This window comes from Podarcis muralis, chromosome 3 (genome assembly GCF_964188315.1).
Source record: "Podarcis muralis chromosome 3, rPodMur119.hap1.1, whole genome shotgun sequence".
NCBI classification, from domain to species: Eukaryota; Metazoa; Chordata; class Lepidosauria; order Squamata; family Lacertidae; genus Podarcis; species Podarcis muralis.
The window spans coordinates 56,210,100-56,223,606 of NC_135657.1; the positions used below are offsets into that span (position 1 = coordinate 56,210,100).

Here is a 13,507-nt window from a genome sequence, read left to right on the forward strand (position 1 = left end):
GCAACAGCTGCTGAATTCAAGAAGCTGCATATATACCCCATAAAATGCATTAAACCGCACCAGACAGCATTATTCTTTTAATGCTGATTTTCTAGGCTGACCCAAGTGAGGTAAAGCATCTTAAATAATGAATCAAAATCTTAAAAAGTGGAAAAGATATTTCTGTATCATTTCCCACTATCTACACCCACTAGTTAGAATGCAGGAAACAGCATGTCTTGAAAAACATTCCTTAACACTGCCACTTTACAATAAATTACTTAGTACTGCTTTTTTTTTTAAAAAAAAAAAGTTCTTGCTTTGGTTTTTTTATTACAGAAGGGTTTCAAGAAATATTATATTTATTTGCTTTGGTGTATTCCAATATTGTTGCAGAGATACATGATAGGCATTCTTCAAAAATTCATGCTTGTCATACTCCAGGAAAACATGGAAGCTGCAGAAGTCTGGAAAAAAGAAAAAAAGTTAAGTATTTCAAGAATTCCTTTTTTCATTGTTTGAAGAAACATGTCTTTTTTTGGTTCTCTACTAAAAAAGGATATCAGACTGCAAATTATCTGTAACATTACTGTGCTTGAATTATTTTGCCTGGAGGGTAAGTAAAGCAAAACACTTAACTGTTCTACATGGTGTAGTGTACTTTCTCCTAATATAGACAGATCCCTAATGTATTATCCAGGTCTGTGTATGTTAGAGCAGTGAAGAAAAAATTATTCTCATCTTTCATATTTATGTCAGTGCAGCTACTCCAATCTCATACATGGAATAAGTTTGCGAATGCCTTTTTCTCAATTAGAATAATTAATTAAATGCTACAGAGAATTATAATTACCAGCATTATTACCAGCTAAGGTCCAATTCTACATATTTTTCCCCTGCACCATAAATTCCTGTAGAGACCGGAATACTCCACATCATTGATCCTTGGAATTTGAGGTTGTGCTATGCGAGTGTGGCCAGAAATAAAGGGCATGCAGCAGCTCACTGCAGCCAAGATGCTACTACCCTGCAGGCCAGGGTAGAGATTTTTTTTCACCCCTGAGGACTGTATTCATTCATGGGAAAGTGGTTGAGGGCCATATGCAGTGGGTGGTGCCAAAGCCTGAAGTAGGTGAGACTAAAGCCCATTCACACACACTGTTTCCTTTCGTAGCTTGGCTTCCTTGCTGTGTTCCGAGAAAGGAGCACAGCGAAGAAATGTAGAAGGGAAGAGATCACCAAGCGAGCATCTCTCTCCATTGTGAGCTCTCTGCAGGTCAAGCAAGGAGGAGGTGAGGGAGAAGGGATATGGCTTGGGGAAAATGAAAGAGGTTGGGTTAGGAGACTCGTGGAGCAGAGGTTCCCCATTTCAGCTGTAGGCCATGAAAATTGTGTTTTCCGCCCCCCTGGCAATTCTGCGCATAGTGTCAATGGTTTCTTTTAGCAGATATAGATGCATTAGCTATCATTTTATAACTTCAAGGCTTGAAAATAGTACTGCACTCTGAGGAGGTGCCTATTATGATGGTCTGCAAGCTTCAGATTGGTGCAGATCATCACAAGCTGATCCTTTATTTTGTGGGGGGAAGAGAAATGCTGAAAGCACCAATGTTTCCAGCATTACCTTCTGGGTTTATGATTAAAGTGCTGGTTATGATCCACCCTTAATGTCCTAGTTGCTGTTGGAGTGACTGCCTCTTCTCTTACATCCCATTGGCATCTCCTAAACCTGATGCTTGCTATAGTCTTATTTGAGTATGCTGCTTGCATATACACCCATACTCATAAGTGAGGACAAGTGCATTACACTCCACTCCCACCCAGCATCACTCCCTGTCACCTTCCACAAGTTGGAGGGCCAAGTCTAAAATGAGGGTTGGGTGTGTGTGTGCTCCTTTGCACATGGAGGCATGTATATGCCAGCAGCATGTCTGAATAGGGCTTACCTGTACACTGAGTTTATGACCACAATGTCTGTAGAGATGTGGTCTGAACAGTGGCTCTATAGTTGTAGAATTCCTTTCCCCCTGTGTTCATCAAAGTCCAAGCATATTTCAGGAATGTAGGACTGGGTGATCCCAAGTAGCTGAGATCTTAATAACCGCTTTCCAAACGCTTAAGCACTTTGTGTGCAATTCAGAGTAATTAAAATCAATGGTTGTTTTGCAATTGACTTTAATAGGATGCGACTACGTCCCCGGAGTCTTAAAATAATCCACGGTGCATTTGTAAGGAAGGCATAAACTTGTTTATTCAATACTTGCTGGAATTCTCTGGAAAATTCAGGCAGTACTTTTTGTACTTGAAATGGGAACGAAAAGTATAATTGCAAAAAGGCACTTCATAAAGCCTGGGTGCAGAAGGTTACACAAAAGGGCTTTTGATATTCCTGTAAGAGAAGCTGGACCAAACATAATATTTTATTTTTTTTTAAATTTTTATTTAGCAGCATTTATATAGTGCTTAACCATCCATAAACTGTAAGTGATTTACAAAAAAATCCAGTTTACAAAGAACTGGATGCCACCCATAAGATTTCCTTTAGCCAGTATCTGAATTGTTGCCATATTATGGAATGTTTTAAATGCTGATGTGCAAGATGTCACAAACTGAACTCAAAGTCTGGTGAATGAAGTGGGATATCAGCCTGACTCAAAGAAATCTGTGTAGGTGCTAAGGACAGGAAGAGCTGTGTGATACTGTCAGGAAATGGGATAGGCTCTCCAGGTTCCCCCTCCCAGCTGACTCCTTGGAATGCGGGATATTAAACCTTGGGTCTTATTCAAGCACAACACGAGGCTCTACCACTGAGCTATCTTCCCCAAAGAGGTTAGATAAGGTTGGGATAGAGAGCAGTATATATATCTCAATAGTGCAGAAATTAACTTGGTGGAACATACTCCCTCAGCCTTAATTCCCCATCTTCTAGAGATACTTACTATATGTGGTGAGGGACACAGCAGGCTAATTTCTTCTGGCCCTCCCTGACTAACCAAGTCTCAGCTGCTCTCAACTGTAGACTTAACTTAGAGTCATGCAGTTTGCTGGACTTCGCTGGATCCTGTTTCTTCCTCCCCACCTCCTCCACCCCATGGTGAAAATGAGAACTACAGTCATACCTCGGGTTACAGCCGCTTCAGGCTGCGTTTTTTCGGGTTGTGAACCGCCAAAACCCGGGAGTACCGGAACGGGTTACTTCCGGGTTTCGGTGGTCGCGCATGCACAGAAGCGCTAAATCACGCTTTGCGCATGCACAGAAGTGCCAAATCGCAACCCGCGCATGTGCAGATGCAGGTTGCGAACATGTATCCCGCATGGATCACGTTCGCAACCTGAGCATCCACTGTACCAATAGAAAACCGATGGGGCATTGGAGGAAATGATAAGCACTTAGTGAATTTAGATTGACCTTCCAAAGCATACAACTATCAGCAGTAAAACATAATCACATTCAAATCTAAATAAATAAATAAATAAATAAATAAATAAAATAAGTGATTTCCTATGAAACATCCTTAATATATCTTATTAAAGATTTGGGTATGACACAGATGAAAGCCACAAGGTGTGAGAAAAGAAACATTAAAAGTCCATTTGAAATCTCTTTAGCTCATTACTACTGTCAAACACCAAAGGGACCTTTAACAAGAACTTCCACTCACCTTATTTTTGTGCTTTTATTAAAACAACCCCTTGACTTGTTCCGTTTCAGGGTCCAGGTCAATGTCATAGAAGCAAGGCCTTGTAGGCAATCCTGGCATTGTGCTCATCTAGGGGAACAATGAACTAGAAGTTACGGTCCTGCAATTGTAAGCTGATAACCACACTGTGCATATACACCCATGATGAAGTGAAAGACCATATTGTTCTTCGTGGGCTCATAATTTCACATGCATTGAAATGAAAAGAATCAAGCCATCTGGTACTCCAATCCCTTTTGCTAAATCAGGTTCAGAAACTTTAAACAGATTCACTTATGCCTCAGATTGCTTACAAATGTGTACAAGAACTTACGGAAAAGCAAAGTAAAAGCTATACTGTGTGAAACCCTGTGGTGCAGAATTTTAGGAAATGGTGCATTCTTCAGGAGGAATATGGCAAAGGAAGTAGGAATGTAAATAGTTAACAACAAAAAAGACATTCAGATACCGCATTTTTTGCTCTATAAGACTCACTTTTTCCCTCCTAAAAAGTAAGGGGAAATGTGTGCGTGTCTTATGGGGCGAATGCAGGCTGTGCAGCTATCCCAGAAGCCAGAACAGCAAGAGGGATTGCTGCTTTCACTGTGCAGAGATCCCTCTTGCTATTCTGGCTTCTGAGATTCAGAATATTTTTTTCCTTGTTTTCCTCCTCCAAAAACTAGGTGCGTCTTATAGAGCGAAAAATACGGTAAATGCTGTACTAACGGAGAGGCCTGCATTCTGTATTAGGCTCCTCTAGCCAAGACACATTTGAAAATGAGTTATCAATACCTAGATGTTATTTAATGCACACGTAGAGGTTATAGGCACACAACAGCATTTTCAACATCAAACAATTGTTCTGTAAACAGAAATAACCTTCCATAAATAATAAGTTAACTCATTACACAAGTAACAATAATGTTATACAATATTTTATAATTAGTTGAAACTAATTTTGGCCCTGATAGTGCAAAATAGTTTAGATTAATTTGTGTGTCAGCGAAAAGAAAAAGTAAACTATATGAAGGCTCAACACAAATTCTGCAGATGTTCCTACATTTAAAATTATGCTGAATGAGAGGAATGCTTAACCCTTCCCAGCTTCCCCTGCAAATACCCTCCCCATTTCATCCCATCCCCATAAGCTCTGAAACAGGAAGGTAACCCAGCTGGAGGAAACAAGTCCCCTGGGAGACATTTGCAGGAAATTATGTCTGTGTGTGTATGTATGTGTGCTTAAGGGGGTTAAGTACTTCTCTTTCCTTTCCACAATTTTTTCCTGCAAGTTTTCCTTCCCTTTATTCCCGTTATGTCAGTCCTATAGTGTTGGGACGATACATTTGCTAAGAATGTCTCTTAGCTCCATTCTAAGATCATAATGATGGAAAACAAGACCCTTTCTCCCAGAGCACAAGCTGTCACTGGCAGAATTCAAAATCCCTTACTAAAAACTAGATTAATACAGAATTAAAGAGAACCACTGCCAATTTAGAACAGCTTGCCAAGCATAATCTCTTAAAATAAAATGTCTGCTTTCACTAAACATAAAGGATTTCTTTTTTTGGCAAAAGTGAGAGCACCACTAGGATCCTCCAGAGATACACATTTAGAGCATGTGTGCAGTGCCTCAATTTGTATTTGGATGCCATGCAGCTAATTTCCCTTTAAAACTGGAGCTGCCATCTTAAGCATGCTTTCTTAAAAGTGTGCTTAATATGTTTACTGTTCAATTCTCAAATTCATAGTATGCCATTGTTTTGTTAAAACTAATGATACTTTGTTGTTTGCTAGTTATTAGTTGAAGTTAAATCTATTTCTTATTAGGTTATTCCAAAATAAAAGATTCTATCAAATTTCCCCTCTGATTTCATTTAGACACAAAAAAGTCTAAAGCATTTCAAAGTGCAGGTTTTGTGCCACAGTCATCTCTAAACCAAAGCCAAAGCCAATACATTTGCTTTTACAACATCTCAGCAAAGTGGGTTACACAGATCAATAATTGCCTCCTTCCCTCAGCACTGTTGCCCCTTTCCAATCAGCAGTGGCAATTTATCATTTAAAAAATCTTAACTGCAGAGCTCCCATTTATTTGGTTCTTAGTTAAGGGCTTTCTGCAGGCTCTGCTCATACATATTCATTGTCCTGTATCAGGGCTCCTTAGTTGGCCCCCAAGTCCTCTCTCTAACAAACCATGGCCACCTGCCCCACACCTGTTGACACACATAATGAAAACAGGTAAAAATGTGGCTGCAAATGAATAGTTGGGAGCTTTAAAGGGTGCTCTGCTGATTGCGCCTTGGCAAAGTTATGCATGTTCTTAGCGCTGATCAGCAGTCCCATAGAGATCGGGAACGCTGTAGAGCAGCCAATCTTCCCTAAGCAGGGCTGACTGTAAATGCCAGTCAGCTGAACGGTGCTTAGAGCCAGCCCCCCGCAGGAAACGCTTCCTTCAGCAGCATGGTTCAATTTCACACTGTGCAGGCAAAGGGTCTGAGGTTGGAAGTTGCCGCCAGTCACCACCAGCAGTTGCAAACCTTGCTTCCTTTACCTGCAGTTTAAAATTAAGCCATGCCAGCAAAGGAAAACAGTGCTCTTGGCATTATGGTGACGTCAGCTGGATCCAGTTCCTCAATCCTGTCCTATATGTCAATAGCAAACTCATTCTTCAAGTGTAGTTCCTGATACAGGGGTGCAGGGGAGAAACCGTTCACACACAAGAACAAGGTATCAGCAGGCTTGGGAGAACTCCAAGCTTTCCAAAAGTACGGGAATATTTTAATAGAAAACACAGAAGGAAGGGGCGTCACAAGAATAGCTCAATGAGACTACAGTTGCTCAGTGGGCATGGGATGCTGTCTGATTGTAGGCAGACGTAGAAATGGGAGGGAGGGAGGGGAGAGAGGATGAATGGAATAGAACGAAGTATCCTGGAAGAAGACATGGCTAGCTGGAACCCTGGACAGCTCCACACACTGCAACGTTTTGTTGCAGAATCACTTGTGGAGAAGAATAAAGAATTTGGTGAACACAGAAGGTCCAACTGATACTCTGAAGCTTCAGCCAACCCCACTTACATTGAACAAATTGCAGCCACAATTAGCTGAAGAGCAGGTTTTTATTTTACCTTTTGAAAAATGGAAACATTCTCAAACGACTAGGTGCACCACAACTTCTGCACAGTGAAGTACACAGTACACATACTCTGCAAATAAGCATCTTTCCCCCAGTAGTCCTGGGACTTTAATCAGTTACTTAAAATGGCCCAATAGATTTGAGGTATCGTGTTCCCATAATAAACGTCAGCACTCCTTGTTGTACTCAGTACGACTGGGAAATGGTTAATGCTTAAATAAAAGGAGAAAAATTATGTGAGAGGGGTATAATTTAATTAGGCTTTAGTAGTATAGTTTGGCTCAAAGAAACAAAGGGCATATATACTGAAGCTTTATTCAAGATGGAATTGGTTGTCATAGGCAATCCTCACAAAGCTCCCTTTCCTACAAAAATATAAAAACAAAATCCCAAAACCTCAGATTGAAAAAACAGATGCTTGGGGCAGGCAAGATGGGGCTGCCTTGGAAAAGAGTCAAGATTTTAAGAACTCTAATAATTTCAGACTTTCAGGCAACATTCTTTTCCCAAAACAATTGATAATACCTAAACAATTCTTTAAAAACATAATCTCGCTGTATACATTTAGTACCTCAAAACAAATACATGGGTTTATGAAAGCCATTAATCACAATTTTAAGCAGTTGGGGTGGGGGGAGATTAATAATGCGCTTTTCTGAAGTTCTGCTTGGATTTGACTACATTTTTAGCCAAAGGTAAGAAGGTCCTAAACCATCACCACAGGAACCATATTAGCCATGATGGATACAGAGGAAAAAATGCTATCAAAACCCCACCCTTCCTAGCCAGGTATTTCTTCAGAGATACTTTATAAAAATCAATTTCATACAAAGAAATGTAAATATCTAAATAAATAGTCACTATGATGTTTCTCAAGTAGTAGGCTGGGCAAAAGTGAGATTCATGAGCCACCACAATCCATCTATGCATTAATATAGTGAATTTTACAAGCATAGTAACATTTGAAAAGCACAAAATACATTGTGCCACATAAAGTTAAGAGATGCTTCATATATCCTATTCTCTTTATTGCAATCTGTTATGTTTTTAATATATTTTTTAATTGTTATAACACGCCCTGGGACATTATGGTGAAGGATGGGCAAGAAATAGAAGTAGCTTATATGTAGGAAATCGGAGTCTCCATCTTGAAATCAAGCAGTTTGTATAAGAATTTAGCAGTGTCGGTTTTGAGCCAAATTCTGGGATTAGAACACAGTTGGGGACACTTTTCATCTGTCACTGCACATCTGTTAGTAACACGCTAATGACAGGAAAACTCATTTATTAGGCCTGTTAATGTGAAGCAAACTAATTGTTCCCTGAAGTAACAATTCCTGAATACAAATGTTCATATTAAGCACTAGTCCCCTAACTGCTTTTCTAATAAAATATTATTTTACTATGTTTTCTGCTAAGCATCCAAATAAAATTGTTTTACTAGAACAGCCAAAGGAGGAAACAAGCGCCTGTGTAATCCCAGCCACTGTATAGAACATACTTCTTCCAATATCTCTGTTGAAATCTCAACTTAGTTGTGGACTTACTGGGTGACTAAGACAAGTTAATGCCTGAAATTTTGCTCCCCAGTCAGTTAAACAGAAACAGCACTCCCCTCATCTCCTCACAGGGGTATCCAAAGAGTTTTTGGCACCCATCTGACTTGAGAGACAATGGAGTAAGCCTCAGGGGGTGAAGTGAAACCACTGTGTTACCAGCACTGAAGTGACCTCCCTGGGGCACGCACACCCCAGGGTTCCCCCAGGGAAAGCCTTTTTAAACCAAAGGTCTTCAATACCTGCCTAAATATCAAATTGGTAGTGATTTGTCTAATTTCAGTTGGTACCAGGTTGGGCCTGCAACTCTAAAAGTCCACTAAATTTACCTGTAGGGCATGAGCTATACAGTGGTACCTCGGGTTACGTACTTAATTCGTTCCGGAGGTCCGTTCTTAACCTGAAACTGTTCTTAACCTGAAGCACCACTTTAGCTAATGGGACCTCCCGCTGGTGCTGCGCCGCCGCCATGTGATTTCTGTTCTCATCCTGAAGCAAAGTTCTTAACCCAAGGTACTATTTCTGGGTTAGCAGAGTCTAACCTGAAGCGTATGTAACCCAAGGTGCCACTGTACTCCCACCAGAGGAGCACAATTGCTCAGCTGGTGAGGTGGTCACATTAGTGTTTATAGCCTTAACAACTCCAGCCCAAAATATCTGAAAGGCCACTTCCTTCTCTGTAGACCCTAAGTTTCTAGAACTCCATCCCCACAGAGGTGTGTCTGGGAACATCATGATGCCATTTCCCATGAATGCTGAAGATGTACCTCTTTACCCTGGCTTTTAAGTTGTTTTTAATGTTGCAGGTGAAGGGTGGGTAACAAATCAATAATCTGCAATCTTACATGCTTGTTCTCTGACCCTACCTATTCAGTACCGTGGTGACTGAAGCTATCCCCTGAGCCAGCATTGCTTTGACAACGTTAGAATCATAGAAGCATAGAGTTGGGACCACAAGGATCATCTCGTCCAACCACCTGCAATGCAGGAATCTTTCACCCAACGTGGGGCTTGAACCCACGGCGCTGAGATTATGAATCTCATGGTCTACCAACTGAGCTATCAGAACACATCTTGCAGTTATAGCTACATCTTTGCATATACTAGTTTATTCATTCTCCAACTACCAGGTAGTCAACATGGTACCTTCCAGATATTGGACCACAGTTTCCACTGTTCCTGGCCATTGCCTATCTTGACTGGTGATAATGGTAGCTGTAGTCCAACAGCATCTAGAAGGTGCTATATTAGCTGACCTTGCCCAAACATCCGCAGCTGGGGTTGGTAGTATTACTGAACCACAAAATAAACATATTTAATACATTGTTTTTTAAAAATATATATGTTAAACTGATTCAGGTTTCAAACAAACAAACCCAAAGGATGATAGATCCATTTTTCTTAAATCAAAAGGAGCTAATTTCTGGTGAAGCATTTTTGGCACAGAAGCCTTTCTACAACATCACTGTTTAGCCAGAGGCAAAATCAGCCAGGAATCATCTAGAGTTCAGCTTGCCTCCTATTACTCCCCCTCTTCTGTGACCTCAAGTAAATTAAAGCTTTCCATCATGACAGGGTCTCAAATAATAAGCAGCTCAAGAGTTTAAGAAATCCTTCAGCATATTTAAGGGAAAGTGATGCCATCAACCAACTAAAGTATTTTCCCACAGAAGGCATCCAAGTAAGTTCACTGTTCCTCCTAGAACGTAACTCCTTGTACATTGCTGGCAAAGCATGCATGTTCAAACCCAGCCAGCATTTCCAGCCATAGCTTATGTTGAGCAATCTTTTGATTAGAGAGAATAATATTTTGACATTACCTTCTGCTGCATATTTTTGTACTTAAATGTACAACATAGCTGTGCAGAAATGGTTGCTACCTAAAACACAGTTATCATTAAAAGAGCGATCATCCATGCCCTTACTACAATTAGTCCCCTGCTAATGACTACGAATTGCAACATGTGACCCTTGGAGGGGTTACTTAGGAGCAAGTTTAAGCTTAAGCCTCTATTAGTTTCCAAAGTTCCAAATATAATTGATTTTATTCCACAGCTAGCCAATAAGAGTCAGTCAGTATGAGAACCCCCCACCCCCTGCATACCCCAACCCTCTCCTCATCCAGTCAGTGAGGATAATACTTTACACATCTGAAGAAGCAGGCCTGAGTTCATGAAATCTTATGCTGCAATACAGCTCGAACGGAAAAGTCAATTTAAGAGCAGAGTTAGTGTGGTGTGGTGGCTAAAATGTTGGGTTTGAATGTGGCATTATTCAAATCCGTACTACCCCTGTGAGGTCACAAGCCAATTAATGTTATGTCCCCTGCATCCACATCCCAGTGAAGGAGGACTCAGGTTCAGATGACTCACAAGTCAACCCCTGCTCAGTGGGGAGGTGGAACCCACAGCAACCCCTTCTACCCCATCCTTGCCTGAGGACACAGCTCTTCCAGCATCCCCCACTCTGGGGATGACTCCTCCGTAGCTTCTCCTGTTCCACAGCCATGCAGGAGCATGCAACTAAAATGAGCTACTTAAAAGATTGCACCCAGCTCACCCAAGATGGTGGAACCACTAGAAGGGAAGCCTTGGCACTCTTCGGAAAACTTTGGTTCTCAGCTGAAACACCATCTTCCAAAGCTCAGCCAGAAGAGTCCACTGGGAGTAGCTAGAGTCCTGATAGGCCCTTGTTTTACAGGAAGAGACTCTGGGAATCTCTATCATTTCCCTGGTGAGCACCAAATCCCAGCAGAACATGATAGTGTATCCCAAGCTGAGCCTTCCTCGCAGGGTTGCTTGAGACGAACACATTGCTCTGAATTCCTAAGTCTAATATGCAGATGAAACAATAATAAAAGTCGGATAATTCTCGCTGGAGACTCAAAGCATAGAAATAGGACATCCAGTTCATATTCAGGTCTATCAGAACACAACAGTATGAAGCTGTTGTTTTAAACGGTAGATTCAAGAGGAGTGCCATTTTCCTGCCTCCAATCTCCTTTTCTCTGTGCCATTTGAAATTGCCAGAATGTATTCAGATTTTTGAAATTGTGTTTACTTAACATTCAAGGAGTGAGTCACAAGCTTCACACCACCACCACGGTTTGGGTCACATTCCAACTTGTGAATTCTAAAATGAGGAGCCTTCCAAATTAATGAAAGCTCCCCATGAAAAGCTCCCCATTTAGAACTCCATAGTTCTAAATTTAACACTGACTGTATATTGGTTTATAAATTATGACAGTAAAAGTAATTGCAATCCTATGCCAAAGCAATACCTCCAGAAGGTAGGAGGCATCATTTTATCAGGTACTCCAGGGCACAAGAAAAAAATTGTGATCTATTATTGTGAGGTCAAGATACCAGAACTGGCATGCTGTGTAAATAATAGCCTAAATTACATATTTCAATGTTTCCTTTCATCTGGGTTACACACATTTGCTGGTTTAGTTATTAGAGTTTGGGGTTCCAGCCGCACAGCTGAAGTGGTGCCTGGGTTCTCTACAGCATAATTAAAAGCCTTTATTTCCCCTGCCCCCTGTGTCTTCTGGGGTTACCAGAAGCATGGCAGAGCATAACAGCCCAGTTTTAAAGGAGATAGAAAACGAATTTAAAGCAAAATGTAACAATGATCTAAAACACAATACACAATTTTTAATATATCAGTATTTTTTTCTAGCACAAAGTGTTTTATGTTAGTTTTGTACATGAGGCAATCAGGCTCTGAAAACAGTTGAAGGTAGTACTGGCACAGCTTGGAAAAGTCAAGATTGGGATTTGCACAGATTTGTCGCACAACACCTTTTCGCAGAGCCAAAGAGCTAGTCTGATAAATAGCCAAACACTAAAGAAGGGACAGCACAGGCTGAGTAACTTGCAACCTGAACCCTTTCCCTTGTATACTTCCTGCTTTTGCAGCTGTAACAACCATGTAAAACTAAATCTCTTGTTAGGGAGATTTGCTACAGAGCATCTTATTATGCATTGAATTGTTTAGGTGGCCTCAGTGGCCCAGAGTTCCTTCCATCAGCTTCAGCTGGTGGCCGAGCTACGCTCCTATCTGGACAGGGATAGCCAAACTACTGCTGACTGTGCTCTGGTAACCAGTGGCAGAGGAAGCCTCTCCAGCACCCGGGGTGGGGTGCAGCGGGCAAATTGTCCAGCTGCGCAAGCATGGTGCCCATATGGACAGTGCTTGAGCGGCAGCCGTACAGACGGTGCGCACGTGCGTCCTCAGCTGCTCTACACGGGGGGGGGGGGGGGGCGGGGCGGGAGGCAGTGGGCCATCTTGTCACACACACACCCCGGGGTAGCACCCGGGGCGGAGCGCCCCTCCTTCGTATGCCCCTGCTGGTAACCTCAGGGTTAGATTACTACAATGCATTATACATAGGGCTGCTTCTGAAGACGGTTTGGAAACTTCAGCTAGTGCGGAATTCAGCGGCCAGGTTGCTCAACAGAGCAAGATGGTTTGAGTATATTACACTGATCCTGGTCCGAGTGCACTGGCTACCAATTAGCTTCTGGGCCCAATTCAAAGTACTGGTTTTGACCTTAAAAGCCTTAAATGGCTCAGGACCGCCTCTTTCCATATGAACCTACCTGGACCCTGAGATCATCTTCTGAGGCCCTCCTTTGTGTGCCTCCTCCTCAAGAGGTCCAGAAGGTGGCAACACAAGAACGGGCCTTTTCTGCTGTGGCTCCTCGTCTGTGGAATGCTCTCCCCAGGGAAGTTTGCCTGGTGTCTTTATTATACACCTTTAAGCACCAGGCAAAAATGTTCCCTTTTAACCAGGCCTTTGGTTGATTTGATTGACATCCTATGCCCTTTTAAAATGTGGGTTTTTTGGGGGGGATGTTATTGGGTTGTTTTTATTTTGATTATATATTTTGTGGTTTTATATTTTGATTTAATTCTGTGAGCCGCCCTGAGACCTCTGGGTATAGGGTGGCATAACAACAACAACAACAACAACAACAAAAATAAAAAAGAATAAATAAAAAATGCATTACATTAGTCATTTATTAATTATTATTTTTTATCCTATTTTATCCTATCCTCCCAGAGGAGCCGAAGGTGGCAAGTAACAAGTGCACACACTCTCTCTCTCCTTTATGGCAATTATTATTATTTCTGTGTATTAGAAAATGAAAT

At 41.5% G+C, this 13,507-nt stretch overlaps 1 protein-coding gene across 1 annotated transcript in view; it reads right to left on the reverse strand.

Annotated features, from left to right (window-relative positions):
- Nucleotides 1-284: 284 nt before the first annotated feature.
- Nucleotides 285-13,507, reverse strand: part of MTHFD1L (methylenetetrahydrofolate dehydrogenase (NADP+ dependent) 1 like) — a 107,921-nt gene continuing 94,698 nt past the window's right edge. Inside the window, exons 27-28 of the mRNA XM_028723667.2 lie at nt 3,642-3,749; nt 285-446 (exon numbers count right to left, since the gene is read on the reverse strand). Of these exons, the coding sequence (XP_028579500.2) occupies nt 3,660-3,749 (90 nt within the window). The 3' untranslated portion in view covers nt 285-446; nt 3,642-3,659. The remainder of the gene's footprint in view (nt 447-3,641; nt 3,750-13,507) is intronic.